Source organism: Microcaecilia unicolor, chromosome 5 (genome assembly GCF_901765095.1).
Source record: "Microcaecilia unicolor chromosome 5, aMicUni1.1, whole genome shotgun sequence".
NCBI lineage: Eukaryota > Metazoa > Chordata > Amphibia > Gymnophiona > Siphonopidae > Microcaecilia > Microcaecilia unicolor.
Genome location: NC_044035.1, coordinates 24,308,506 through 24,336,452, shown reverse-complemented (window position 1 = coordinate 24,336,452; position 27,947 = coordinate 24,308,506). Strand labels below are relative to the sequence as shown.

Below are 27,947 nucleotides of genomic sequence, written 5' to 3'. Positions count from 1 at the left end.
AGCTGAGGAAGTTGTTAAAAAGTGTGCAGGCTACAGCTGGGCCGGTGCAGCCCCCACCTCACCCCTCTCTCTCCCTCTGCCAGTGTCGTGTTACAGCCACTTCTGGCTGTCAATCCCCTCCCCGGCTGCAGCAGCCCCTCACCTCCCTCTCCCCGCCTGCAGTTCAGTTGGGACTGGGAGCTTCGACGGTCTTCAAGGAAGGGAGCAGTGACCCTGCCAGGGGACCATCAGCAGACAGTTTGGGAAGGAGGAGGAGGAATCGCCTTTATTATCAGTACATGGTGCCATCATGAACCAAGCCCGGGAAGCCAGTGACTCGGAGCAGCCGGAGCGGGACGGCAGACAGGCGAGCGGAGCCGGGGGCCTGCAGCCTGTGCCCCAGCTGGTGCAAAAGTAAGCTGCGGGGGGGAGGGGGGTGCAATCCACGGTTCTTCCCTCCCCTCGCCACTTTCTTGTTGGCAGTTGTAGTCAAGCTGTTTTATAGTCCCTGCAAACGCCTGGGCTTCTCCTGTTTTCCAAGTCGCCACTTCCCTGGCCGAGCTTGCCACGGCTTTCAGGGGCGATCGCCCGCCGGTTTGGCCGCCGCAGTTTCCTTTTTAAGCCTTTCAGGTGGGCGGCAGAGCTGGAAAGAGGGTTTGGGGGAGGTGGGGACGTGGGGTGGGGATGGCGTACCCAGAGGCCGAAACCGAAATTTCGGTGTTCGGAATTTTAGGAAATGACCCATTTTTTACTCCAACTGCGATCGTTTGGCTTTTCGTGGAAGAGGGGGAGGCTCTGTGATTTGCCTTTTTTTTAGCAACAAGTTCAGCTGGTGATATGTCCTGCTGAGAGTGACACTTCGCTCATACCATCACATTAAAACCATTCATGAATTAAAAAAAAAAAAAAAACCCCGGGGCAAGACACATATTTAAAGCGAATAAGTTTCAGCTTCGTCACCGGCTTCGGGGAAGTTACCCTGCTCTGTCCCACGTGTTAGACTTGACCGCAAACTGAAAATCAAGACCTGCACTTCAGTTAGAAGCGGAATTAAAAGTTGCAACCTTTCTAAAAATGCCTTCCGCTTGGTCCCGCTCCACCTGTGTCCTGTCAAAAGCGGCAACCTGGAGTCATCTGCAAACAGGTCCATAGGCACAGAAGCATAGCCGTACTGGGCCAGACCAATAGTCCATCCAGCCCAGCATCCTCTTTCCAGCAGTGGCCAATCCAGGTCACCATTACCTGGTAGAATCCGTTAGAGTAGCGAGATTTCCATGCAGCCAATCCCAGGGCAAGCAGTAGCTGCCCCAGGTCTGTCTCAATAGCAGACTATGGGCTTTTCCTCCAGGAACTTGGCCAAACTTTTTTTTTAAACTCAAATAAGAGTGAATTGGGACTGCAGGGGCAGTTGATGCGGAGTTTGTAGCACCGGGATCCCTCCTTTAATACTGAATATTGTTCTGCTTAAGACCAGGCTCTGAATGGGCCTCATCCCTGACAGAAAAAAGGAGGGCTGAAATGGATCGTGGAAAGTTACTCCATGAGACTGTCAGCAATTGACAGAAAAAAAATGTATAGGTGTATATAGGTGGGATGGGAAGTCCAGAAATACAAGAGCATGTAAATATTATCATGTATTAAGTTAGATTAAATATTCTGCTTTATCATGATAGCACAAAGTAGATTACGAGCCAAAGCTTAGAATCACAAACAAAATTGATAGGTTATTTGCAATAAAATAACATCTAGAATACAGTCTACAAAAACGGTAATATATTGCATATGTAACATGTATGTACAATATATGTGTGTATGTGCACGCACACACACACACATTTCAGTAAGACAGAAAAACAAGTAACAGATCCCCTCTTGGAAATTTCTGGATCTTTGAGGATAGAAATTAGTCCTGAAAGAAATAATTCAATTTTAAGAATAATTGGTGAACTAATTCATCTGGTTTTTTTTTTGTTCAAATCTCCTTTTGTTTATAGATAAACAATAGAAATCAAACAAAATAAAACATGGAAAAGAAAATAAGATGATACCTTTTTTATTGGACAATAGATAAACAATAAAATGCAACAAATTAGAACAATAAGAAATGAAAAGGTTACAGTATATAATTCACGTCTATGGAAATTATTAAAATAATATAATATAGTCATCCAGTTTCTTATCATCTTTCAAACTTGTGATATGGAAATTTTTTGCATTTTCGCTATCGCTTTCTGATACCGATCGTCATCTTTTTGATTTCCTTCTCTTTAGTGCGTGAAAACTAATTGTAAATCATTGGAAAGATAATTTCTATATGGTGGAACTGTTTTTAGGAAATATGATGTATTTTGCAGATCAAAAGTTCTATTCATTCACTGTCTTAAAAACATATGTGGACATTATAATGCACTAAACATGTAGGCATTTGTTAGATGTTTTACAATGTATCCACCTGTAGAGGACCCATCTAATGTTTATTAATTGTCACAACTCTGGTTAATCTTTATTAATATTATTTTGGCATAATTCACTGTTACTGTTTTTGTCTGTGGATCAGTTGATACCACGCAGGGAAACAGAGCTCAGTCTCAAAACAGGTCGGTGTAGGCCCGATAGAGGTAAAATCAATGTTTTGATTCATTGATTTTTTGTTCACTAATAATTTACCCCAGTGGCACGATAATACCTAAGTATTTCATGGTCCATATACAGTTTCTAAGCTGAGATTTGGGGGTCCTATAGATTTTTTATTTATTTGTGGACTGCAAATGACAGTGCAAGTTTTGAGCTAGTCCACAGGAGAAGGTTTACTCATTTTAAAACGCGGTGAAACATTTACAACTTGCAAACTTGTCCAATGAGAGCCAGGAGCACCGTGAAAATCTGGATGAGTTAATTTGTCAGCACGGTAAACTCTTCCTCTGTGAGCTGGATTCTTTATCTAAAACGTACAAGCCATTAGGTACTTCATATGATAAAGGCTGGTGGTGGGTTTAAAGCATGGTTAATACTGAGCGACGGATCAGTGGATATTGTATGGATATTCTTTGGTAATTTACAATGCCTGAAAGCTCTTCCCCTTTGGTCTGAATGATTTAAGGAATATAGAGTCTCTACTACTACTTATCATTTCTAAAGCACTACTAGACGTACGCAGCGCTGTACACTTGAACATGAAGAGACAGTCCCTGCTCGACAGAGCTTATAATCTAATTAGGACAGACAAACAGGACAAACAAGAGAAGGGAATATTAAAGTGAGGATGATAAAATAAGGGTTCTGAACAAGTGAATAAAGGTTAGGAGTTAAAAGCAGCATCAAAAAGGTGGGCTTTTAGCTTAGATTTGAAGACGGCCAGAGATAGAGCTGTTCTAATATTACAGCAACGTGTATAAATGTCGAAGACATCCATGTATGGTGTGGGAACTTGATCATGTTATTTCGATGCTGCGTTTGCATAATTTAATATCTGCTGCCATGTTTACATTAGAATTTCAACACTGCTTGTGCACCAAGTTTTTTTTTTCCTTTTAAATACATAAGGCTTTTATTTTCCTTGGGGAATAAAAGAAGTACAGTTTTAACAGAGATCAGTGGAGAAAGTTTAGGTTAATTAATTCTGCAACGTGTCAGAAAATAGCCTGAAAGAACCCTTTGGTGTTAATAGAATGAATTAAAAATTGTAGATATGTGTTTAATTTAATTTAGAGATGTAATTATCAATTTGGGCTACCATTCATATGTTCTATTTTACCATTGTGCTATAGTAGCACAGGTGAGACCTAGTTTATTTGTTTATTTATTTGTAGCATTTGTATCCCACATTTTCCCACCGATTTGCGGGCTCAGTGTGGCTTACATTTGCCGTAATGGCAATTGCCATTTCTGGGTAACTTAGTTACTAATAAGTGGGGTTAACAGTAAAATAACACGTATGAATAGCAGCCCAAACTGATAATTTCTTCCCCCCCCCCCCTCTTAATCTGGCATTTATATCCCGGTTAACAAAGTACTGAGTCCAAAATGTCCAAAACTTCAGGAACATTTTGGTTTTGGTCTAGGCTGAGGTGACTTTTCTAGAAGCGAATTATGCTAGCGAGCAATGTAAAAGATTACTTGTGAGCCGCCACTGTCGGTTGTACGCGGCTGGCTATCAGCGTGATTGGTTTTCACATTAATCTACAGAACCAATTTTGCTTCCATGTATCAGCAGCATCATATTTATAAATTGCCTTTCAAGGTGCACTTGCTTGAAAACATTTACTTACACGTTTCAAACACGTATGCTGGGTACAGATGTACTTTTGCTTGCAAAAAGTAAAATCTTTTCTGACCTTAGGGTTGCAAATTGTGATGACTTGTGTTTTTATTAAATTTACATTTCACTGTTAAGTTCAAGAACTATAGAAAAAGTGGCTATTATAACAGTCTATATAACAGCCATTATAAACATTGATTTCCTGGGATGTTATTCAAGATCACTGTTTCTAAAGCTTAGGGGCAATAAATCAGAAGAGAAATTCTCTCTCCCCCCTGAAAAGCCCACCCTATTAAGGGTTTTGATTTTTCAAGTGGGCCTCTGGTTTTGTTCTGTGCACATTTTTATCGACGTAGTCTTAAATAAAATCGTTCATTTTTCAAGGAGGAAGTGTACCACGTAGCCTGTTCACTTTTGAAACTAAGGTTTGGGCTCAATAGGACTGTAAGAATGCTGTAGCAGCAGTATTGAATTGTACAAATTATTACAACAAACTAAGGTTGTTTTTTTATGGTTGTTTGTATTTTTTTATTGTGGTTAGTGTGATGTATATGATTTTATTGTTGTCTATATTCTACCAAGGCTGGGGATTTCCCCCAGACTGGTGGAATAGAAATATTAGTAAATAAATACATCAATAAAATAATCCACTGGCAGGAGAATTGGAGACACAAATTAAAATCTGAGTTATCTCATTGATTTATTCTATTACATATGTTGATCTCTAGGTTTTCCTCAAAGGCTCCTCCTGACTTTCATTGGTTAAAACAGAGAAAAGCTATTGGTTTCAGTCTGTAAGAAATAAGGGATCCATTGACAAAGGCGTCCTAGCGTTTTTAGCGTGCACTAAATATAAGTATGTGCTAGGGTTATTGGCTTTTAAGCGCTGGTTGAAATTCTCAAGTTTTCCAGTTACTGCTTAGTTCTGACGAAAGTTGCGTAAAGAGTTGACATTTATTAATTCCCTGTGCGCAGGGATTAGTTAAAAAGAAAAGTCACATGATTACAGAGGTTTGGATTCTAATAAAGGAGGAAGGATGTGTCATGTTTAATAATAAAAAAAAAGTGTTAATCGTAAAAACAACTGAATTACAAGCTAAAACTTTGAGGGTAGGGTGGGGAGAAAAATTGTTAAAACTTTGATGACCACAATATCGTTTTGTTCTTATTACGTTTATACAGAATATGGGGTTTGCAATTTTTGTTTGCATATTACGACTACTGAATGTTTAATTCTGTTGATTCAACAATAAAATTGTTGAAATATAAAATAAGTATGTTCTAAACACAAGAGACGCCCATATATTCCTATGGGTGCCTCTAGCGTTTAGTGAGTGCTAATCATTAGCGCGTACTAAAAATGCTAACGAGCCTTTGTCAAAGATCCCCTTAGTTATATTTTATCCCTCACAACATAATAAAATGAAGGTAGCGGAAGGGCTTGAACTTGCCGTGTTTGATTTATAATACCTCCCTGAAGCCTGGGGGGCAGTAAAAGTGAGTGTATGCACAGCAGGAACACTTTGCTGTGTGTCTGTCTGATCATTTCAAGGAGTTTGGATACCAATTGCGATTCCCAAATGTGTCTGTCACACATGAACTTTACCAAAACATCACTCTGTATTTGTTCATACCGGTATTGGCGATCGCCTCTACGGTACTATGTAAGCCACATTGATCCTCCAAATAGGTGGGAAAATGTGGGATACAAATGTAACAAATAAATAAATGATCTTATCATTTATTTATTTATTTGCTGCATTTGTATCCCACATTTTCCCACCTCTTTGCAGGCTCAATGTGGCTTACATTATGCCGCAATGACAATCGTCATTAACGGCGCGAGAAGAGCAAAGTATTAATACAATTACTACAATTAAGGTACATTAGATATCAAGAAAATTAGAAACAAAGAAATAATTAATACATCTCAGATATTCTTTCTGAGCACTCTACCAAAACCCTCATCCACACCCTTGTCACCTCTCGTTTAGACTACTGCAATCTGCTTCTTGCTGGCCTCCAACTTAGTCACCTCTCCCCTCTCCAGTCAGTTCAAAACTCTGCTGCCCGTCTCATCTTCCGCCAGGGTCGCTTTACTCATACTACCCCTCTTGCGTGCATTAATTTGTAGGTGCCCCCTTCATCCCTAAGGGCTATGGTAGTGGTGTACAGTTGTGGGGAGTGGGTTTTGGGGGGGGTTGGGGGGCTCAGCACCCAAGATAAGGGAGCTATGCACCTGGAAGCTATTTTTGAAGTCCCCCTAGGTTGCACTGGTCCCCATAGGTTGCCCGGTTGGTGTCCTGGCATGTGAGGGGGACCAGTGCACTACAAATGCTGGCTCCTCCCATGACCAAATGCCTTGGATTTGGCCGGGTTTGAGATCGCCGGCATTAGTTTCCTTTATCGGCGAAAACTGATGCCGGCCATCTCAAAACTGGCCTCTCTGACATTTGGCCGGACCGAAAACCCTCATCCACACCCTTGTCACCTCTCGTTTAGACTACTGCAATCTGCTTCTTGCTGGCCTCTCACTTAGTCACCTCTCCCCTCTCCAGTCGGTTCAAAACTCTGCTGCCCGTCTCATCTTCCGCCAGGGTCGCTTTACTCATACTACCCCTCTCCTCAAGACCCTTCACTGGCTCCCTATCCGTTTTTGCATCCTGTTCAAACTTCTTCTACTAACCTATAAATGTACTCACTCTGCTGCTCCCCAGTATCTCTCCACACTCGTCCTTCCCTACACCCCTTCCCGTGCACTCCGCTCCATGGATAAATCCTTCTTATCTGTTCCCTTCTCCACTACTGCCAACTCCAGACTTCGCGCCTTCTGTCTCGCTGCACCCTACGCCTGGAATAAACTTCCTGAGCCCCTACGTCTTGCCCCATCCTTGGCCACCTTTAAATCTAGACTGAAAGCCCACCTCTTTAACATTGCTTTTGACTTGTAACCACTCGCCTCCACCTACCCTCCTCTCTTCCTTCCCATTCACATTAATTGATTTGATTTGCTTACTTTATTTATTTTTTGTCTATTAGATTGTAAGCTCTTTGAGCAGGGACTGTCTTTCTTCTATGTTTGTGCAGCGCTGCGTACGCCTTGTAGTGCTATAGAAGTGATAAATAGTAGTAGTAGTAGTCTCTTGTAACCAGAGCTAATATTGTGATGTCATAATGCCTCAGGCCACCAATAAGAGCCAACCTCATCAGTGATGTCACAATGGCTTGATTGTCCTATACTTGGCTCACTTTTATTACATAGCTCTTTGAGCAGGGACTGTCTTTCCTCTATGTTTGTGCAGCGCTGCGTACGCCTTGTAGCGCTATAGAAATGCTAAATAGTAGTAGTAGTAGTAGTATGGTGTTAAATAACAATGTGATTAAAGTAGTCAAATTAGGAGTTCAATGTTGATTAGTTTTGATGCAGATGTGATAGAGGGTCTTTATGAAGGGTTCTTATTGTAGGTCTCATTGAATAATTTAGTTTTCATTTAGTTACATTTTTTTATCCCACCTTTTCCCACTTAGTAGTAGGCTCAAAGTGGCTTACATAGTTCCGGAGAGGTGGTTACAGACTCCGGTGTGAACAGATACAGTATAGGGGTACTATTACAGTGACAAGTACAGTAAAGAAGTATCGGTAAATAGGTTGGGGTGATTCGGACAAAATGTTAGGGTGTGATCATGCGTCGGGGTTGAAAACTGTCCGTTTCCTGATTAAAATGCCATATTTCATTATTCGGTATTTATGTCAGATACTGTGGGGTATGCCTTCTTGAACAGGTGAGTTTTTAGGTTTTTTCGGAATTCTAGATGATCACTCGTAGATTTCAGGCGTTTTGGCAGAGAATTCCAGAGCTGTGTGAATATGTAAGAGAAACGACGCGTAGGTTGATTTATACTTCAGGCTTTTACAACTTGGGGAAGTGAAGAGTTAAGTGTGTTCTGGCCGATTCAGTTGTGTTTCTAATTGGCAAGTCGATTAGTTCAGACATATAGCTAGGGGCTGGACCATGTGTTATTCTGTGAGCAAAGGTACAAACCTATAATAAGATTTGCAGTGTTGAGTGCCGTTCTGTTACCAGTTAGAATTCTTCTTTATGTGGCATTGATGAGAAGAAGGAAAGTTGCTTGCTTCTGTGTGAATTGTTTAAAGAAGATCCATGTCATAAAAATACATATGTCTCTATACATTTTTTATTTTTCATTTAGCTGAATTGTCCATATGTCTTTATACATAGGTGTGTTCATTTACATGGGTATGCTACTACTACTACTACTATTTATCATTTCTATAGCGCTACAAGGCATACGCAGCACTGTACACCATACACGAAGAGACAGTCCCTGCTCAAAGAGCTCACAATCTAAATATGGAATGTTGCTAGTGGAATAGCAACATTCCGTGTAGAGTAGCAACAGAATCTCCAATAGTAGCAACATTCCATGTAGAATCTCAAGTAATAGCAACATTCCAGAATCTCAAATAGTAGCAACATTCCATGTTCCACTGCACTAACCTCTAGGCTACTCCTCCACTAGCAACATTCCATCTAGAAGCCTGCCCTTGCAGATCAGCAATGCGGCTGCGCAGGCTTCTGTTTCTGTGAGTCTGACGTCCTGCACGTATGTGCAGGACGTCAGACTCACAGAAACAGAAGCCTGCGCGGCCGCGTTGCTGATCTGCAAGGGCAGGCTTCTACATTACTACTACTACTACTACTACTACAACTACTACTAATCACTTCTATAGCGCTACAAGGCATACGCAGCGCTGTACACCATACATGAAGAGACAGTCCCTGCTCAAAGAGCTTACAATCTAGATAGACAGGTAAACAGACAAAACAATTAAGGGTTAGGAGTCAAATGGTTCTTATGAGTCATTGGCTTTTTGGCTGTTTTTATTTTTGCTATTCTCTGTTATTCTTGTTTACTAAGGGGCCCTTTTACTAAGCAGTGTAGGCGCCTATGCGTGTCTAACACGTGCCAATTCTGAATTACCGCCCAGCTACTGCATGGCCCGGGCAGTAATTTCATCTTTTACATGCATCCATTATGCGCACCGGAAAATATATTTTATTTTCCGGCGGGTGGCGCTAACCGGGCGGTAATCGGCATTGTAGGCACGCTGATGATTACTGCCCGGTTAACGCGTGAGACCTTACTGCTAAGTGAATGGGTGGCGGTAAGGTCTCGGGCCCAAAATGGACGCGCAACAATTTTCATTTTGCCGCATGTCCATTTTTGGCCCCCAAAAAAGGCCTTTTTTGCAGGTACGCTGAAAAATGGACCTGCGCACGTCCAATACACGCGTCTACAACAGCGCAGGCCACTTTTCGGCGCACCTTAGTAAAAGGACCTCTAATTGCTTTACTTTTAGTTTCTTCATTTGTATTTATATTGATATATTTTTAGTTGTCCTTTATGACTATACTAGCCGTTGAGCCCGTTAAAACGGGCTGGTGGGTCGCCGCCCCCTCTCCCCCCGAGTTCGCCGCCCCCGCCGCCCCTCCACCCGGCCCTCTTCGCTATTCAACTTACATCTCCGCAGCAGGCAGAGATCAGCTGAGCTCCCGTCGGCCTTCCTTCTCTGCCTGTGTCCCGCCCTCGTGTGACGTAACGTCAGTGAGGGCGGGACACAGGCAGGGAAGGAAGGCCAACGGCAGCTCAGCTGATCTGCCTGCTGCAAAGATGTAAGTTGAATAGCGAAGAGACGGCCAGGTGGAGGGGTGGTGGCAGCGGCGACTCTGGGGGGGGGTACCAGTGGCGGCGACCTTGGCGGTTCCCTCCCCTTCGCGCAGTTTCCCTCTCTGTCCCGCCCCCCATCATCACGTATTGATGCGGGGGCGGGACAGACAGGGAAGTCTCTACTGCGCATTTGCGAGTGAGTATGGTCACTCGCCGTTGATATGTTTGATTTATTTTCTGTAATTGTTTACAATATAGCCTTCAGTTATTACACATATATATATTTTTATAAGTAGCTAATTGTTTGTTTTAAATACTGTATTGTTTCTAGACTCCTGACACAGGCTTTTTCAGCCGAAACATGGTGACCGTGTTGGGTCTTTTAAATAAAGGCCATTTTATTCGCACACCTTTTTTATGTGTTTTTTTTTTGTTCTCAGCCTTGCTTTTGGTACAAAAATACATATCACATTATATTCATTTTTTGTTAATTTTTATTTACTACATAAAAATGTTTCTCACTGTGGAGGAGAGGAATGTGCAGAAATAGCAGTATTCTGGGGCCTTGCTGCAGAAGGGATAGCTGCCCCAGGCGGTGCCTGTTGAGGAGACCTTCAGCCTTTCTCCCTGACAGACACTGCAGCAGCCAGCAGACATGGGGCCCTGCTTTCCCTTCAGACTTTGGAGGTCAGTGTGGGGGTTAGGGAGGAAAGAAAGAGGGAAAGGACTTTTTGATGCCACCGTTTGGGTGCCCAAAATCCAGTGTCCAAACGGCAGTGCCTAATAGTTGCAGGCACCTAAGGGGCCGCGCCCAAAGGTCTCGCCCCCAACCCCAGAGCGGGTAAGACCTTTGTACACAAAATCAACATTTTGTTTATTTATCAGGAGTCAAAATAAAGATGACGCTACTGAGGGTATTTCAGTTGTGAGTTTATGCTTTCAGCTGGAGCTATCTTGAGTACCCTTGCTATTCAATGTAGTGGGATACATTAAAGACGTAAACAAAAAGGTGGGAATATGAGCCAGGCAATCCAATAACTGGACCCAAAATGGAGTTTAAAATAAACAATATTTATTAATTTTCAAGCAAATGATAATAAAACAATTTCCACATTAAAAATGACTCGACACAACGTTGTGTTTTGGCCAGATGGCCTGCATCAGGAGTCTTGATGCTAATGACAGCAGTAAGAATAAAATCATCAGGTAACGTAATAATGGATTTTCAAATCACAGATAAGAAATGTGCAGATCAGGATATTAAAAATGGTCTTCTGACACAGCGTTGTGCAATTCGCTCACATACACACCTCTCAGATGATAATGTGTCTGCTCTGCTAACAAAATAATTGGCTCACGCATGCTCCTGTACTTCTTCCAAGAATTGCAAGAAGCAGCTCGACTCCCTTCTTCTACAGCTCCAGTTCGGAAGCCATATTTGACTCCTTGGTTACACACACAACAATGTATCTAGGAATGGCGCAGGGGCTGCTGGGAGTTGTAGTCCAAGAGAGCCCAATATTCTTGCTGTCAGTGAGACATAAAAAACTGTTTTTACTATTAGACTGGGGCAGAACTGAAAACTTGGCTTTGCGATACCCTGGGCTGTTCTGTTTGTCATGTATTCTTGGATCTCCCTGATTGAATGGAAGTGGAGGAGTGGCCTAGTGGTTAGGGTGGTGGACTTTGGTCCTGAGGAACTGAGTTTGATTCCCACTTCAGGCACAGGCAGCTCCTTGTGACTCTGGGCAAGTCACTTAACCCTCCATTGCCCCATGTAAGCCGCATTGAGCCTGCCATGAGTGGGAAAGCGCAGGGTACAAATGTAACAAAAATAAAAAAAACCCACCTCCTAGATGTGCAAAATGTACAAAATGTTCAATTTATTCACCACTAAAATAATAAATACACAAGTAATTAAAAGCTTGACACAGCCATGTTTCGCCCTAACAAAGGGCTGCGCCAGGAGCTTAAAACGGAACCTCAGTGGTGTTGACAAAACACTCCGTCTACTCCTGCTGCTTCTGAAGAGAGATTAGTTTAATACCAGAAGAGTTCTGTTTCAAGCCCCTGACGCAGCCCTTTGAGAGAGCGAAACATGGCCGTGTCGGGCTTTTAATTATTTATCTATTTATTATTTTAGTGGTGAATAAATTGAACATTTTGTACACTTTTCACATCTTGGAGTTTTGGGTTTTATTTTTAAATCTACTGCTTCCTTTTTTCCGTGCTGGATCTTATAGATCGAGTGCCTATATGTTTTTGCTCTCCCTGATTGAAACCAGCATGCAGGCATAGATTCTGTTTCAGCAGGGCCACCAAGAAGGGGCCAGCGCCAGGGTCTGTCTCAGGGGCCTAGCTATGTGGGGCCATGGGGGCATGGGCCCCCACAGATGACGCCCTGGCCCCCTCTACATTTGACGACCCCCCCCGCCGCCCACCCCCTGCCCCGCCACCGCATCAGGTACCTTGTTTGCTGGCGGGGGTCCCAAAACCCTGCCAGCCGAAGAGTGTTCTTCAGCGCTGGTCGACTCCGGCCCCTTCGTTATGTGATCATCTGTTTCTGACGCCTTGTGTCTTGCACCGTGCATGTAGCCCTGAGCAGGACATAAGGCGTCAGAAACAGATGATCACACAACGAAGGCGCCGGAGTTGACCGGCGCTGAAGAAGACTCTTTGGCTGGCAAGGATTGGGGACCCCCGCCAGCAAACAAGGTACCTGATGCGGGGGGGGGGGGGGTTGTGGCGAGGGCGGGGTTTTTTTTGCGGTTGCGGCGGCGGGGGGGAGGCGGCTAAACAGTGCCCCCCACCTCGGGCTCTGGCCCCCCTCCCGCTGAGGTCTGGCTATGCCCCTGGTCTGTCTCTCTCCTGCTCCTGACGGGACCCAGGTGATGGCATCCTGACAGGAGCAGAAGAGAGAGCACTCCAGCACCGGGCCCCCCTTAGAAGCTGGTGAGGAGCAGACACAGGGCTTTGGGGTCTTTGGTTTGGCTGTCGAGGGTCCCCAAGCCCCGCCAACAGAAGCCTTTCTCCAGACTCCAGTGCTGTTCTCTACCACATTACCTGCCCTGCGGCTGCTTTTCCCTTCACGTGATGTTTGGGCTTAATGCCGCTTAGTGACAGTGCTCCTAAAAGCAAATTATCTACGGCGAAGTCCCGGGATACATGGCAGACCTCATTGATCTTACCATCCAGAAACAGAACTCGATCATCACGAACTTACCTGGACCTCCACTACCCAAGCTGCAAAGGACTCAAATACAAAATATCCTACGCATCCAGCTTCTCCTACATAAGCACACAATTATGGAACGCACTGCCAAAAGCAACGAAAACAATCTACGACCACCTAAACTTCAGGAAATCACTAAAAACCACCCTGTTCAGAAGAGCATACCCTACTGACCCTACATAAATGCCTACACTCTGCAACAGAGCTAAACCAAAGATCGTACTGGACACTTTTACCTTCCCCTCCTTGACTCCATTATGCCTGGATCAATTGTAACTTATTCGACCACAATATAACCTTGTATTTGCTTCTCTACCGGTCTAGGCTTACGTTTTAATGGTATTATCTAAGCCACATTGAGTCTGCAAATTGGTGGGAAAATGTGGGATACAAAATGTAACAAATAAATAAGGTTCTGAGTTTTCCGGAGAGAAGAAGGGGTGAGAACAAACTGTGAGGTTGGATATGTGGAGGAATGACAGGGAAATAGAGAGGTATGTTTCAAATGGTTGGTCTATTAGTTTTACATCTTTGAATGTTGTGCAGGAAACATGTTTGGGAAAGTCAGTCCCCAGGAGATGTTTGAGGCTTTTCACCTCTTACTCTCTGAAACTCGGTTCTTGAGTTTCTACTTGCAGTACATTTTATTTTCCAGGGCAGATCTCCACTTTTTTTGCTTTCCCCGAACTTTAGTTAGGAAGCTCCAACCCCAGAGAGCTCTTGAGTTACAGAGTAACATAGTAAGTGACGGCAGATAAAGACCTGAACAGTTCATCCAGCCTGCCCAACAGTCACATTCATTAACAATTCAAGATTAAATCAGCAATGAATGTGAGATTATATACTTGATCATGGTCTTTCTTTGGTGTTTCTGGGACATAGACCGTAGAGGTCCGCCCGGCTCTGTCCTTATGTTCCCACTACTGGAGTTGCCATCAAAGCCCACTCCAGCTTATCCGAATTTGTCTCATCATTTGTGGGACACAGACCGTAAACTCATTGGCTCCCATTAAAGGAACGAATTAACTTCAAAATCTGCACCCTAGTCCACAAAATTCTTTATGGAGAAGCCCCAGGATACATGAATATCCTAATCAATCTTCCAGCCAGGAATACATCAAGCACATTCCGTTCATTCCTTAATCTCCATTATCCTACCTGCAGCGGCCTCAAATATAAATCCACCTACGCTTCCTCCTTTTCCTTTATCAGCACCCAATTATGGAATGCACTGCCTTTTTATACATTTCTTGTACCGTTCATTCCTATGGACCCTCACTTTCTCACCAGCAGTCTTTGCCTATTATCAGTTGATAACAATGACTTCACATGTTCCCAAGCTCTAAGTATCAACATCTTTGATTCAAATGATGTGACGTGCTTTCAAGTACCTTCTAGATATCAACATCTGTTAATTAATGACTTCACATGTCATTATGTTCCTTTCAGCCCCCCTGGATGTTCCTGTGTGACCCACTGCTATCTGCTTTTAGCCAAAACATCCTTGCCCATGACTTTCTTGCTAGTGCCAGTTCAGCTAGTGTTTATAGAGCAGATTCCCCCTCCCTCTATCTTCTTTCAATTACCTCATTCAGCTTTCTTTTCAGTGAAATGTCTTATGATTTTTAGAGGCCTAGCTCTTAGCTCTCTCTAAGCCTGAACCCTTGGCCTGTATTTCACTGAAAGCAAGTGACAGCATTTTTCTACATTTGTTACATTTGTATCCCACATTTTCCCACCTATTTGCAGGCTCAATGTGGCTTACATAGTACCGTAAAGGCGTTCGCCAATTCCGGTATGAACAAATACAGTAATGTTGTGGTAGAATAAGGTTCGTGTGTACAGACACATTAGGGAATCGTAGAGAGGAAGAGTTATTATATGTCCATTACGAGCTTTGGTTTCGTTGTGTTGCAGGGTTCAGGCATTTAAGTTGGGTTGGTAGGGTATGCCTTTTTGAACAGGTTAGTTTTTAATGATTTCCGGAAGTTTAGGTGATCATAAGTTGTTTTCACGGCTTTTGGTAATGCGTTCCATAGTTGTGTGCTTATGTAGGAAAAGCTGGATGCATAGGTTGATTTGTATTTGAGTCCTTTGCAGCTTGGGTAGTGGAGATTTAGGTATGTTCGTGTTGATCCTGTTGTGTTTCTGTTGGTAGGTCTATGAGGTCTGTCATGTATCCCGGGGCTTTGCCGTAGATAATTTTATGAACCAGGGTGCAGATTTTGAAAACAATACGTTCTTTGATTGGGAGCCAGTGCAGTTTTTCTCGGAGCGGTTTGGCGCTTTCAAATTGCGTTTTTCCAAATATAAGCCTGGCTGCCGTTTCTTAAAAAATAAAATAAAATAAAAAGACAGCCTTTTATCCACTGTGGAAAAAAAAGGTCCTCAGTGGTAAAGTTTGCCTTTTTGTGGATGATACCAAAATGTTCAATAGGGTAGACGTCCAGAATGGTGAGGATAACATGAGGAGGGACCTAGCAAAGCTTGAAGTATGGGTTAGAATATGACAGCTAATATTTAATGCTAAAATATTCAGGATCATGAAGTTGGGCTGCAAAAACCCAAGGGAAGTGTATAGTTAAGGGGGCAAAGTACTTCTGTGCAGGGCCGTGCCTAGGGTCTCCGGCGCCCCCCTGCAGTTGCCCCCCCCCCGAAAACGATCGCTACACTACCCGCCCTCTTCTCCCCAGATCCTTTTTCTTTTTTTTTTGTTTAAATTTACCTCTGTCTGGCGACAGCGTAGCGTTAGTGAGAAGGAGGCGGCGCTCCCCCACCCCGACGTGTCAGTCTTCCCTTTGCTCAGTGGTCCGCCTTCTTCTGACGTAATTTCTGATGTCAGAAGAAGGCGGAACTGAGCAAAGGGAAGACTGACATGTTGGGGCGGGGGAGTGCCGCCTCCTTCTCACTAACGCTACGCTGCCGCCGGACAGAGGTAAATTTAAACAAAAAAAAAAAGGAAAAGGATCTGGGGAGAAGAGGGCGAGGTAAGCATGGTGCGGCGGGGCGCCCCCCAGAGGATGGCGCCCTCCTGCCATGCTTACCTCGCTTACCGTGTTGGCACGGCCCTGCTTCTGTGCATAACAGAAGAGCAAAACTTGGGGAGATCATGATCTTAAAATGGCCAAACAGATACAAGAGGTTAGCAGGATGCTTTGGGTGTATAGGGATAGCCAGCAGGAAGAAGGATGTTGCTTCTGTATAAGACTCTAGTGAAACTTCATTTAGAATATTGTGTACAATTCTGAAGACAGCACCTTCAAAAAGATAGAAACAGAATAGAATTGGTCCAGAGGGAGGCTACTAAAATGGCCATCTTCATCATAAAGCATATGGGGACAGACTTAAAGATCTCAATATGTATGCTTTGTGTGTGGTGACTGATCTCTTGATAGTGGGCCCTCTCCACCCTATTTCTGTTGCTTTGGAAGAAAAGCAGGAGAGAGGAGATATAAAAGAGACATTTAGGCATAAATGCTGAGCAGGTGAGCCTCTTTTAATTGAAAGGAATCTGGATTGAGGGGGATAGAATGAAGGTGGAAAGGGACAGATTCAGGAGTAATTTAAGGAAATGCTTTTTTTTACAGAAAGGGTGATGGATGCATGGAACACCCTCCCCAGAGGTGGCGGAGATGAACAATGGCAGCCCCGCCAAAGGCCACCTGAGGTGGGGGCCTCAGATGGCAGTCTTCCAGGAGCGGCGTATCCCCCCCTACACCAGCTGTAGTCTGGCATCTCCCCCCTGCCTTATTCAATCCCCTTCCCTGAGCCTACCTTTGTCTATTAAAAGACACGGCGGCAGAGATTCCTATTGGCTGTCCTGCCGCCGGCACCAGCCTCTTCTCTCTAGTGCAGCTTGCCTCTGACATAACTTCCTGTTTCCTCAGAGGTGGGCCACAGTAGAGAAGAAGAGGCCGGTGCTGGTAGCAGGGCAGCCCATGGGAACTGCTAACACCACCATCTTTTGGAAAACACGGGTAAGCTTGGGGAAGGGGATTGAAGAAGGAAGGGGGGAGATGCCAGACCATGACTGGAGGGCACCATCTCAGCCCTCACCTCAAGAGGCAGATTGCCCTGGGCCACCCCTGGAGATGAAGACTGTCTCTAAATTCAAGAAACCATGGGGCAAGCACAAAAGATCTCTTTATGTGCAATCATTTTCTGCGCTTCTAATTCTGAGCACCAGTGGCATACCGAGGGTGGGGTGGTCCCTCCCGGGTGCACGCTGCAGGAGGGGTGCTGGGAGCAGCCGGGCGGCTGTCAGATCTGCTGGTTCCCTGCTCCCTTTGCTGTTACTTCCTGTTCAGGGGCAGAGGGAGCAGGGAACCAGCGGAGCTGACAGACACGCGGCTGCTCCCAACATCCCAGCAGGTAAGAAGAATGCACTGGGGGGGAGGGGACTTGGAGGTGATGCACCGGGGGGGTGGGGTGGTGCTGCACCCGTGGGGGGTGTTGTGCTGCACCTGGGGGGGACAGATGATGCTGCACTTGAGGGAGGGTGCGCAGTGGCAATCCGCCCCAGTGGCAGCTGACCAAGGAACACCACTGCTGAGCACACACCCAGCCAGTCTGGATTTCAAAATATCCATATGCAAATCTACCTCATGCATATCAATTGTGGATATCCTGGAAGCTTGAGTGACTGGGTGTGTCCTATAGACAGAAAGGGATGTTAGCGGCATGGAGGGAGAGGATCATGGATTGAGCATGATCTCCGACAGCACAGTAGGCAGACGTAAATATGCAGACGGGCTGGTTCAAGGGTTCCTTTCTGCCAACATTTTCTCTGTTTCTATATATAGGCATTAGTCATGGCTGAGGTTCCTGCAGGGAGCTGCTAGTCATTACAGGATCGTCAGCTTTTTTTTCCCCCTTTGCTTCTTTGAGTTCCTTTGCAACGATATCGAAATATTAAGGGCTTCTTTTACAAAGCTGCGTTAGCGATTCCTGAGCAGTAAATGAGAGGAAGCCCATTCTTTTCCTATGGGCTTCCTCTCATTTGCCGCACGGAAATCGCTAGCGCGGCTTTGTAAGAGACCCTAAGAGTTTTAGTTGCTTGTTTCTTTTTAAATACTGTAGATGAGATTGTTTTAGTCTGCCAGAGTGTTTTATTTTTGACGTTCTGTGCGATCTAGTTATATTTTTTGCAGTCATCCTCCTCTTTTTTTTTTTTTGTTACATTTGTACCCCGCACTTTCCCACTCATGGCAGGCTCAATGCGGCAATGGAGGGTTAAGTGACTTGCCCAGAGTCACAAGGAGCTGCCTGTGCCAGGAATCGAACTCAGCTCCTCAGGACCAAAGTCCACCACCCTAACCACTAGGCCACTCCTCCACTGTTGCTACTATTTGAGATTCTACATGGAATGTTGCTATTCCACATACGTGCAGGATGTCAGACTCACAGAAACAGAAGCCTGCGCAGCCTTCTACATGGAATGTTGCTAGTGGAATAGCAACATTCCATGTAGAATCTCCAATATTCCATGTAGAATCTCCAATAGTATCTATTTTATTTTTGTTACATTTGTACCCCGCGCTTTCCCACTCATGGCAGGCTCAATGCGGCTTACATGGGGCAATGGAGGGTTAAGTGACTTGCCCAGAGTCACAAGGAGCTGCCTGTGCCTGAAGTGGGAATCGAACTCAATTCCACAGGACCAAAGTCCACCACCCTAATCACTAGGCCACTCCTCCACTCTAATGATGAGTGTGTGGAATTGTTTTGTTTTGTTTTTTTACTGAAAATTTTTTTCAGAATATTACAAAATAATTTATCAAGAAAAACAAAGAAAAGAGGAGCTAAAGAAAAAGAAAATAATATCTATGTTCTAGTCCACTTCAAGGAGAAGGTATCAGAGCCAATTTAACACATACATAACGCTATTTGTGTAACTGTTTCAAACACAAATTTAAATTACATAACATAAAAGTAGCCATACTGGGTCAGACCAATGGTCCATCTAGCCCAGTATCCTGTTTTCCAAACAGTGGCCAAGGCAGGTCACAAGTACCTGGCAGAAACCCAAATCGTGGCAACATTCCATGTAGAACCCCAAAGAATAGCAAGATTCTGGAATCCTAAAGAGTGACAAGATTCCATTCAGAATCTCAGAATAGCAACATTCCATTCTACAAATCTCAGGGCAAGCAGTTGCTTCCCATGTCTGTCTCAATAGCAGACTATGGACTTTTCCTCCAGGAATTTGTCCAAACCTTTTTTAAACCCAGGTACACTAACCACTGTTACCACATCCTCTAGCAAAGAATTCCAGAGCTTAACTATTCGCTGAGTGAAAAAATATTTCCTCCTAGTTGTTTTAAAAGTATTTCCATGTAACTTCCTTGAGTGTCCCCTAGTCTTTGTTCTACACCACCCAGGATTTTGTAGACCTCAATCATATCTCACCTCATCTGACTCTTTTCCCAGCTGAAGAGCCCTAACCTCTTTAGCCTTTCCTTATACAAGAGGAGTTCCATCCCCTTTATCGTTTTGGTCTCTCTTTGAACATTTTCTAATTCTGCTATATCTTTTTTGAGATACGGCGATCAGAATTGATCAAGGTGCGGATGCACCATGGAACGATACAAAGGCATTATAGTATTTTCGGTCTTATTCACCATCCCTTTCCTAATAATTCCTTAGCATCCTGTTTGCTTTTTTGGCCCCTTCTACCCAGGGGCGTAGCCAGACCTCGGCGGCAAGGGGAGCCAGAGCCCAAGGTGGGGGGCACTGTTTAGCCGCCTCCCCCACCACTTTGGACCGCCGCCGCAACCGCAAACCCCCCCCCCGGCTGCCACCGCCACCGCAAAAACTCTCTCCCATCGCCGCCAGGTACTTTGTTTGCTGGCGGGGGTCCCCAACCCCCACCAGACGAAGAGTCTTCAGCGCCGGTCGACTCTGGTGCCTTCGCTGTGTGATGATCTGTTTCAAACTCCTGACGTCCTGCACTGTGCATGTCCTGTATGTAGCCCCGTGCAGGACGTAAGGCGTCAGAAACAGATTATCACACAATGAAGGCGCCGGAGTCGACTGGCGCTGAAGAAGACAAGGTACCTGATGCGGCGGCAGGGGGCGGGCAGCGTTGGCGGGGGGGGGGTCGGAGGCTGGAGGGGGTCAAATGTAGAGGGGGCCATGGTTTAATCTGTGGGGGCCCATGCCCCCATGGCCCCACATAGCTACGCCCCTGCTTCTACGAAACGGCGGTAAAAGGGGCCTCCAGTGGCGTCAGTTTGTGGGTTTTCCGTGCACCAAGACCTCCTTTTACCACCACCAGTAAAAGGCTTTTTTCCTTTTATGGAAGGAAATGGCTATACAGTAAGTTAAACACTTGCCGTGTGGCAATTTCCTGTCTCCTATTTAGGAGGCCGCAGGGGCTCTGGTGGTACCACTGCACGATTACCGCCAGGTATACCCCAGTGCTAGAAAATTTAAAATATATATTTTCTAGCGCTGGAATTGGCACATGATGGGAGTTAGAACTACCACCAAGCTCCTCCAGGAGCCTGGCGGTAGGGCCGAATTGCCTCACGCCAAGATGTTCAAATTCAAATAATAATGCGAATTCCAAGTCAGGTCAGTGTAATACTTTTAAATCTCATGATCACCCTTTCTATCCGTGACTGATAAAACTGCGGTTTCACCGCTCAGTATTAATGTTCATAAGCTCCCTTTTTTCATTGAGATTGATATAAGCATTGAAGTTGTTATAATAGAGAGTGGAGGTAGGGAGTGCGATGATGGTGATATGGTGCTGTTATACATCTCGAGTCTTCAGGTCAATTGTAATACACCAAAACAACTGAGCACAATTTATTAATATATATATCTATTATTATGGTATTATTATTTTTTGATATCTGTGTTGCTTTTGAGTTTATTATTGATCATTTGGTTTCTGGAATAGTTTGTAGTTCACTGATTGGAAACCGAAATTTTCATTTAAAACCCAGAATATTTAGTGAAATTAAATTTTAACTGCCAAACCCTTGACCATTCTTCTAACATTTGGAGATCCCTTCTCATGGTGTCTACTCTCTCCAGGGTATCCACTCTATTGGCTATCTTCGTGTCATCCGCAAAAAGGCAAACTTTCCCTTCTAATCCTTCAATATATACATACTAGCCGTTAAGCCCGTAAAAACGGGCGAGTATTGCAGCCCTCCTCTCTCCCCTGGCCTCACCCTATCCACCGATCCTCCCCCCCCCATATCCAGCGACCCTCCTCTTTCCCTTGGCCTCTCCCCTCCCCCCATGTCCAGCAACCCTCCTCTGTGCCCTGCTCTCACCCCAAGTCCAGCAACCATGGCCTCTTCCCCCGCCCTCCCCCCATGTTCAGCTACCCTCATCGCCGCCGCTCCATCCCTCCTCCGTGCCGGGCCCCCCCGCACTGACCTGACAGCGCCTCTCACCTCCGTGTGAAAGCGCTACAGGCAGCAGCAGATCGCTCTGCTGCTGCCTGCAGCGCTTCCACACGGAGGTGAGAGGCGCTGTCAGGTCAGTGCAGGGGGCCCGATATGGAGGGGGGTGGGAGCGGCGGCGGGGATGGGGGGGAGGTTGTTTCGCGCAATGTTCCTTTCCAGGCGGCAGCGGCGGTGGCCGACAATTCGACTCCATTGCCCTCTCTGTTCTGCCCTCTGACGTCATGACGTCTTGACGCGAGGGCGGGACAGAGAGGGAAGTCTGTACTGCGCATTTGCAAGTGAGTACGGTCACTTGCCGTTTATATGTTTGATATTTGTGTGCTTTTTAAAGTGCTCTGTGTGTTTCACATATTTATAACTTTTTTATATCCACATCTTTCAAATACAATTAAAAAATCTTTGGACTTGCAGTGTAATGTTCAAAGAAAATCAAGACTTATCTGCTCAAGAATCATCACTGCCGTCATGATCACGTTTCGATGTCCTGCTTCAGGATAATGAGAATTTGTATACATCAGCTCCAAAACGTTTGACAAAGTCTGTGGTCATCATAAAGCATATAGAGAGACTCATAAACCTTAATATATATACCTTGGAAGAAAGATGAGAGAGAAGATTGAGACATTTCAATATCTCCATGGCATAAATGCACACGAGGCAAGTCTCTTTCAACTGAAAGGAAGCTCTGGAATGAGAGGACATAAGATGACATTGAAGGGGAATAGACTTAAAAGTAATCTAAGGAATGTGTGGAACGACCTCCCGGTAGAGGTGGTGGAGATGAGAACAGTATCTGAAGCAGCGCACAGCTTGGAAAAGAGACAGCTGAGGGGAGGGGGTGGACTATGATTGTGGTGTACAAAATCCTGAGTGGTGTAGAATGAGTAGAAGTGAACTGATTTGTCATTCTTTCAAAAAGTACAAAGACCAGGGTCCACTCAATGAAGTTACGTGGAAATACTTTAAAAACAAATAGGAGTAAATAGTTTTTCACTCCATGAATAGTTAAGCTCTGGAACTCGCTGCCGAAAGATGTGGTAATAGCAGTTAGCATAGCTGGGTTTTAAAAAAAGGTTTGGACAAGTTCCTGGAGGAGAAGTCCATAGTCTGCTATTGAGACAGTCATGGGGAAAGCCACTGCTTGCCCTGGGATTGGTAGCATTGAATGTTGCCACTCCTTGGGATTCCAGAATCAGGTTTTTCTATGAGATTCTGGAATGTTGCTACTATTGGGGTTCTGCCAGGTACTTGTGGCCTGGATTGGCCACGGTTGGAAAGAGGATACTGGGCTAGATGGACCATTGGTCTTACCATTGGCTATTCCTATGTTCTTATCGGGGTGTCTAAATTGAGGTGCCACTTTACAGAACTGCTCCTTTAGCATCTAAATGCATGGGGGAGGGGGGTTTCACCGGGCAGGGCATAGTTGTGGTTCCCACTTTTGCACGTTCTAAGGTGCATGCATTTATGTGCATGCATTTATGCCAGCCATAGACCTGGTGTAAGTAGGTGCATCTAAATGTTGGCACATTGATGCCAACTTACATTAGTACTCTATAATGGCCACTTCGCACGCAGATGCCATTACAGTGGCACCCAGTTATACAGTTGCCCCCCCCCCATATCGGAGTACTCTCCATGAAAGACCCTCCCACCGCACCACCACACAACTCAGTAACTGCAGGGCAGGAGGAAGTGGGTCAGCCAGGCAGCAGGCTCAGCAAGACCACTCAAGTTGGAGCTCCTTTCCTGCCCCAGTGCCACGGAGTCGGTGATAAAGCTTTGCTGTGAACCTCGGGTCTTCTGCTGGGGGTGGGAGGGTCTCCCCAACTTCCTGTACTGTTACCTCTTAGCTGAGTGGGAGTCCTCCAACTGCATTGCTGCCAGTAGGGGGCGGTGCTGCAATATTTGAATCCTGCAGAGCTCAGCTTAGAGATGGCAACCGGGAAAACTTTCAAAGGAAAGGCCAGTAACACAGCACAACCAATGATCGTACTGGACAATATACAATCCTCATTCCCTTCGACCTTCACGGTGCCTGACACACACCCACCTCATTCGACCACAAATTTTTTTTTGTTACATTTGTACCCCGCGCTTTCCCACTCATGGCAGACTCAATGCGGCTTACATGGGGCAATGGAGGGTTAAGTGACTTGCCCAGAGTCACAAGGAGCTGCCTGTGCCTGAAGCGGGAATCGAACTCAGTTCCTCAGTTCCCCAAGACCAAAGTCCACCACCCTAACCACTAGGCCACTCCTCCACTCAACCTTGTATTTGTTATCAACCGACCGGCGAACGCCTTTACGGTACCATGTAAGCCACATTGAGCCTGCAAATAGGTGGGAAAATGTGGGGTACAAATGTAACAAATAAATAACACCGGAGCTCTGCCATTGTATCTTAGTCAAATACCATCTTAGCTCTTTGGAGCTACAGAAAAATATTTTGTATTATGAATATTACTTACAGTTTTTAGTGAGTCAAGGAGAGAATTATCTAAACACTGTTATACAGGAATTTAAGACTACGTAAGGAAGCTCTGGAATGAGAGCTCAGGACCAATGACAAGGATAAATTTGTGTAATAATATACCTAGAGGCTCTTTTACTAAGCTCTTTAAAAGGGTCCCTGCGCTAGCGACGGTGGCCATTTTTACCGTATGTCAGGGCCCCTTTTACCGCACGGGTGAAAATAACCAAAAATGAGATGGCTGTGCGGAAAGTTAACACTTGCTGAGTGGCCATTTTTTGGGTGGGGGGGGGGGGGAGAGCACTTACCGCCATCCATTGAGATGGCGGTAAGGGTCCCCGTGCTAACCTGGTGGTCACCGGGCAGTGCGCAACGCTGCATGATTACCGCTGGGTAGCCCTCTGTAGAAATATTTTTTCAATATTTCTGCTAGCGCCAGAAATGGCGCGCGCTGGGGGTGGAAATACCACTGGCATCTGCCTTGGACCAGCGGTAGCTTTGGGTTGCCCATTGCCATGCGGCAACCCTTTAGCAATAGGGTCCCCTAGGTTTTTGATTTTAGGCTTAACCAATAAACACCCCCGGGGCTAAAGAAGAATCTATATAGAAATAGGGTCCTGTGGCAGATAGTAAAAGACCCTCGGAGTAACCGAAGGAAGTAGTATTTCACAGAAAGGGTGGTTGAGGCGTGGAATGGCCTCCCTGTGGAGGTGGTGGAGTCGAGGACTGTTCCAGAATTTAAAAAGGCATTAGATAAGCATGTGGGATCGCTTAGGAACAGGAAGAATTAGGGGTTCCAGAGGATGGGACAGACTGGATGGGTCATATGGCCTTTATGTGCTGTCATGTTTCTATGTTATATGACTTATATACTGCTGAAATTGCATTTCACTGTAAGTATAGCTTTTATGTTTTTTCATTTCAGTCAAGGAGTTTGCAACAGGTTTCCCATGAAATAACACAAATATTTTGGTAGTTCGCTCTCCTAATATCCCCCCAGAGGAACAGCTTTAGCTGGCTGTGACTTACAGGGAAATACAATCTGGTGGTAACTTTATTGGTTGAAGACCTGCTGTTTATTTAGGCTCAAGTTTCTTTCACCCTTTATGAATGGGAGGTGCTCTTCCCTTCTGTGCCGTTCCCATGTGGTGGGAAGGTTAACACAGGGCTATTTATAGGGCTCTTGCTGGTTCTAGTAAGGGAGAGTTTATTTCACTGGGCTCTATAATGAACTGAAGGGACATACGAAAACCCCTTTAAGCAGTGCCTCTGGCAATTTTATTATTTTTTTGGATGATTTTATTATTATTATTATTTATTTTATTTATTATTATTATTTATTGTATTTGTATCCCACATTTTCCCACCTATTTGCAGGTTCAGTGTGGCTTACAGAGGTCTGTTACGGCATTGGCATTCCAGGATATCAGATACAATTAATGATATAAAAGGTTGAGTCAAGGAAAAGAGTTAGGCGGATAAGTATAGAAGGTAAACTTTGATGACTGGGGTGGGTCGGCTAGGTGGTTTAGTAAGGCTAGTTGAAAAGACATGTAATTCCCTTTCTTGTATTATACATGTAAAACACTGAGGGGTCCCTTTACAAAGGCGTGCTGAAAAATGGCTTGCGGTAGTGGAGGAACGGGTTTTGGGTGTGCGCCAATCCATTTTTCAGCGCTCTTGTACAAAATGCCTTAAAAATTTTTTTTTGCTGAAAATGGATGTGTGGCAAAATCAAAATCGGCGCGAGTTCATTTTGGGTTTGAGAGCTGACCACCAGCCATTGACCTAGCGGTAAAGACTCACATGGTAACCGGGCGGTAATGACCTATGCTCGTCAAGTGCCACTTGGCGCACGTCAGATAAGTGCGGGTGATTATTTTTCAGACGTGCGCCAAAAATGAAATTACCGCAAGAGCCGTACAGTAGTTGTGTGGCATCTCCATTTTGGCGTGCGTTGGCCGTGCGTAGACACATGGCTTAGTAAAAGGGCCCCTGATACAGCACGAACAGCTTAAGCTTATGCTGGGAGTCCCCAGAATTGGCCTACTGACAGTTCATCTAATGGACAATTGGTCTAAAATACAAAACAGCTAATGGGTCAGTTGATCTAAAAGACGATTAGTCTAATAGCTTAATTGGTCTAAACAAAAGAGGAGACAGGATACTGGTGCACAAATCAGTGTAATTCTGTAAGAAAAAAAAACTACAGCAAGATACAGAAATGAAAGACTAGAACACAAACTTTATGAAAGAAGTTAATTTTATAAACTTTATATATATATATGAGTGAAGAAAGTTAATATGAGAAAAAAAAAGAGCATGAAAGTTTGTCAATGTTGTTCTAAAAGCGTAGATGGTGGGCAATGCCACGTAGAAAATCCAGAATATTGTAAGAGGCTCGCTGTGCAAGATCAAACATAGTATAATCTTCATGGCTTCTTTCATCATTTTCCTGTTTTGTATGCATTCCATCTGTCCTAGCAATTGGCAATTGCACATGCTTTTTAGGAGAGGAGCATATCAGGCTTGTTCCTGGCCATCACGTAAAAAATTTTTTTTGAAAAATTGTTTTTTGAGGAGAGGAGGTTGTTAAAGACCCCTGAGGCAGGCCTTTGGGCCGAAACACGGCCGTGTCGGGTCATTTTATATGAATAAATATATTTTTTGGTATTCTCATTCGTCCTCCTCACTTTTTTGTTCTATATCTCACGGTTCCGTGAGGGTTTTTACCTCCTTTTTTTTGTTCTGGCTTCAACATTTTTCTGCATTTCAGTGTTCAATTTATAAACTCCAACTTGTGCTCTTCCAACCAACGCTTCCAGTCTTCTAAGCCACGATTCTACTATGTTCTGTGCTCTTGGTATGCCCAGGTCAACACGAGCATTGACCACAGAGATGAGTGACGTAGAACCGGTAAAAGTGAACCAATTACGTACTCTTTCAAAAAGTACAAAGACTTGGAGACACTCAATGAAGTTACATGGAAAACAAATAGGAGAAAATATTTTTTCACTCAAGAATAGTTAAGCTCTGGGCTTGATACTACTGCTCACTGCAATTTGTTTCATGGCAGCTTTCACCTGGGCAAGTAAAGATACAGAAGAAACAGTCCTGGCACACCAACTCAAACAGGAAGCGAAAGACAGCGAGGATGACAATAAATCCACTCAGTCAGTAAATGGTGCTATAAAACTTTAATCAAAGTCTCCTACTTTGTAAAGCTTATGCATTGGGGAAGAAATGTATACTTAAGTACTGGATGCAAGAGGATCCTCCCTCTTTTTGGTATTGGAGAAACAGATTCTATGAGTTAATGCTTTGGGAAGCACGGGCAGCTCGGACTTCCCCCAAGGAGAAGAAGGGGCCTTCATGTCTATCTGGAAATTGTTACTTGCAAAATATTTGCCATAAAGCAAGAAGTTTAGTAAAAAGTTACTTTGGGATTCTCTGCCTGGGTGGGGATGGGGAATAATAATAATAAAGGTGCTCTACTGTGTCCTGAAAATGGCAGTTACAAATAAAGGTCAGGTATACATATAAAGTAGCACATATGAGTTTATCTTGTTGGGCAGACTGGATGGACCATACAGGTCTTTCTCTGCCGTCATCTACCATGTTACTATGTACATAATTCATAAAATGGAAAGGTATGTACCAATATACAGTAAACCAAATGCACAGTAATCAAATGTGGAGTACCCCAAGGATCCCCCCTATCACCAACCTTATTCAACCTAATGATGATACTGTTAGCCAAACTGCTAGCCAATCAAAACCTCAATCCTTACATATATGCAGACGATGTCACTATCTACATCCCGTTCAAACATGATCTAAATGAAATCACCAGCGAGATCACCCAAAGCCTCCAAATCATGCACACCTGGGC

The 27,947-nt window shown here is 44.5% G+C and overlaps 1 protein-coding gene across 1 annotated transcript in view; it reads left to right on the top strand.

Annotated features, from left to right (window-relative positions):
• Positions 1–225: 225 nt before the first annotated feature.
• Positions 226–27,947, top strand: part of RBM20 (RNA binding motif protein 20) — a 194,640-nt gene continuing 166,918 nt past the window's right edge. The window contains exon 1 of the mRNA XM_030202766.1: positions 226–393. Within this exon, the coding sequence (XP_030058626.1) occupies positions 290–393 (104 nt within the window). The 5' untranslated portion in view covers positions 226–289. The remainder of the gene's footprint in view (positions 394–27,947) is intronic.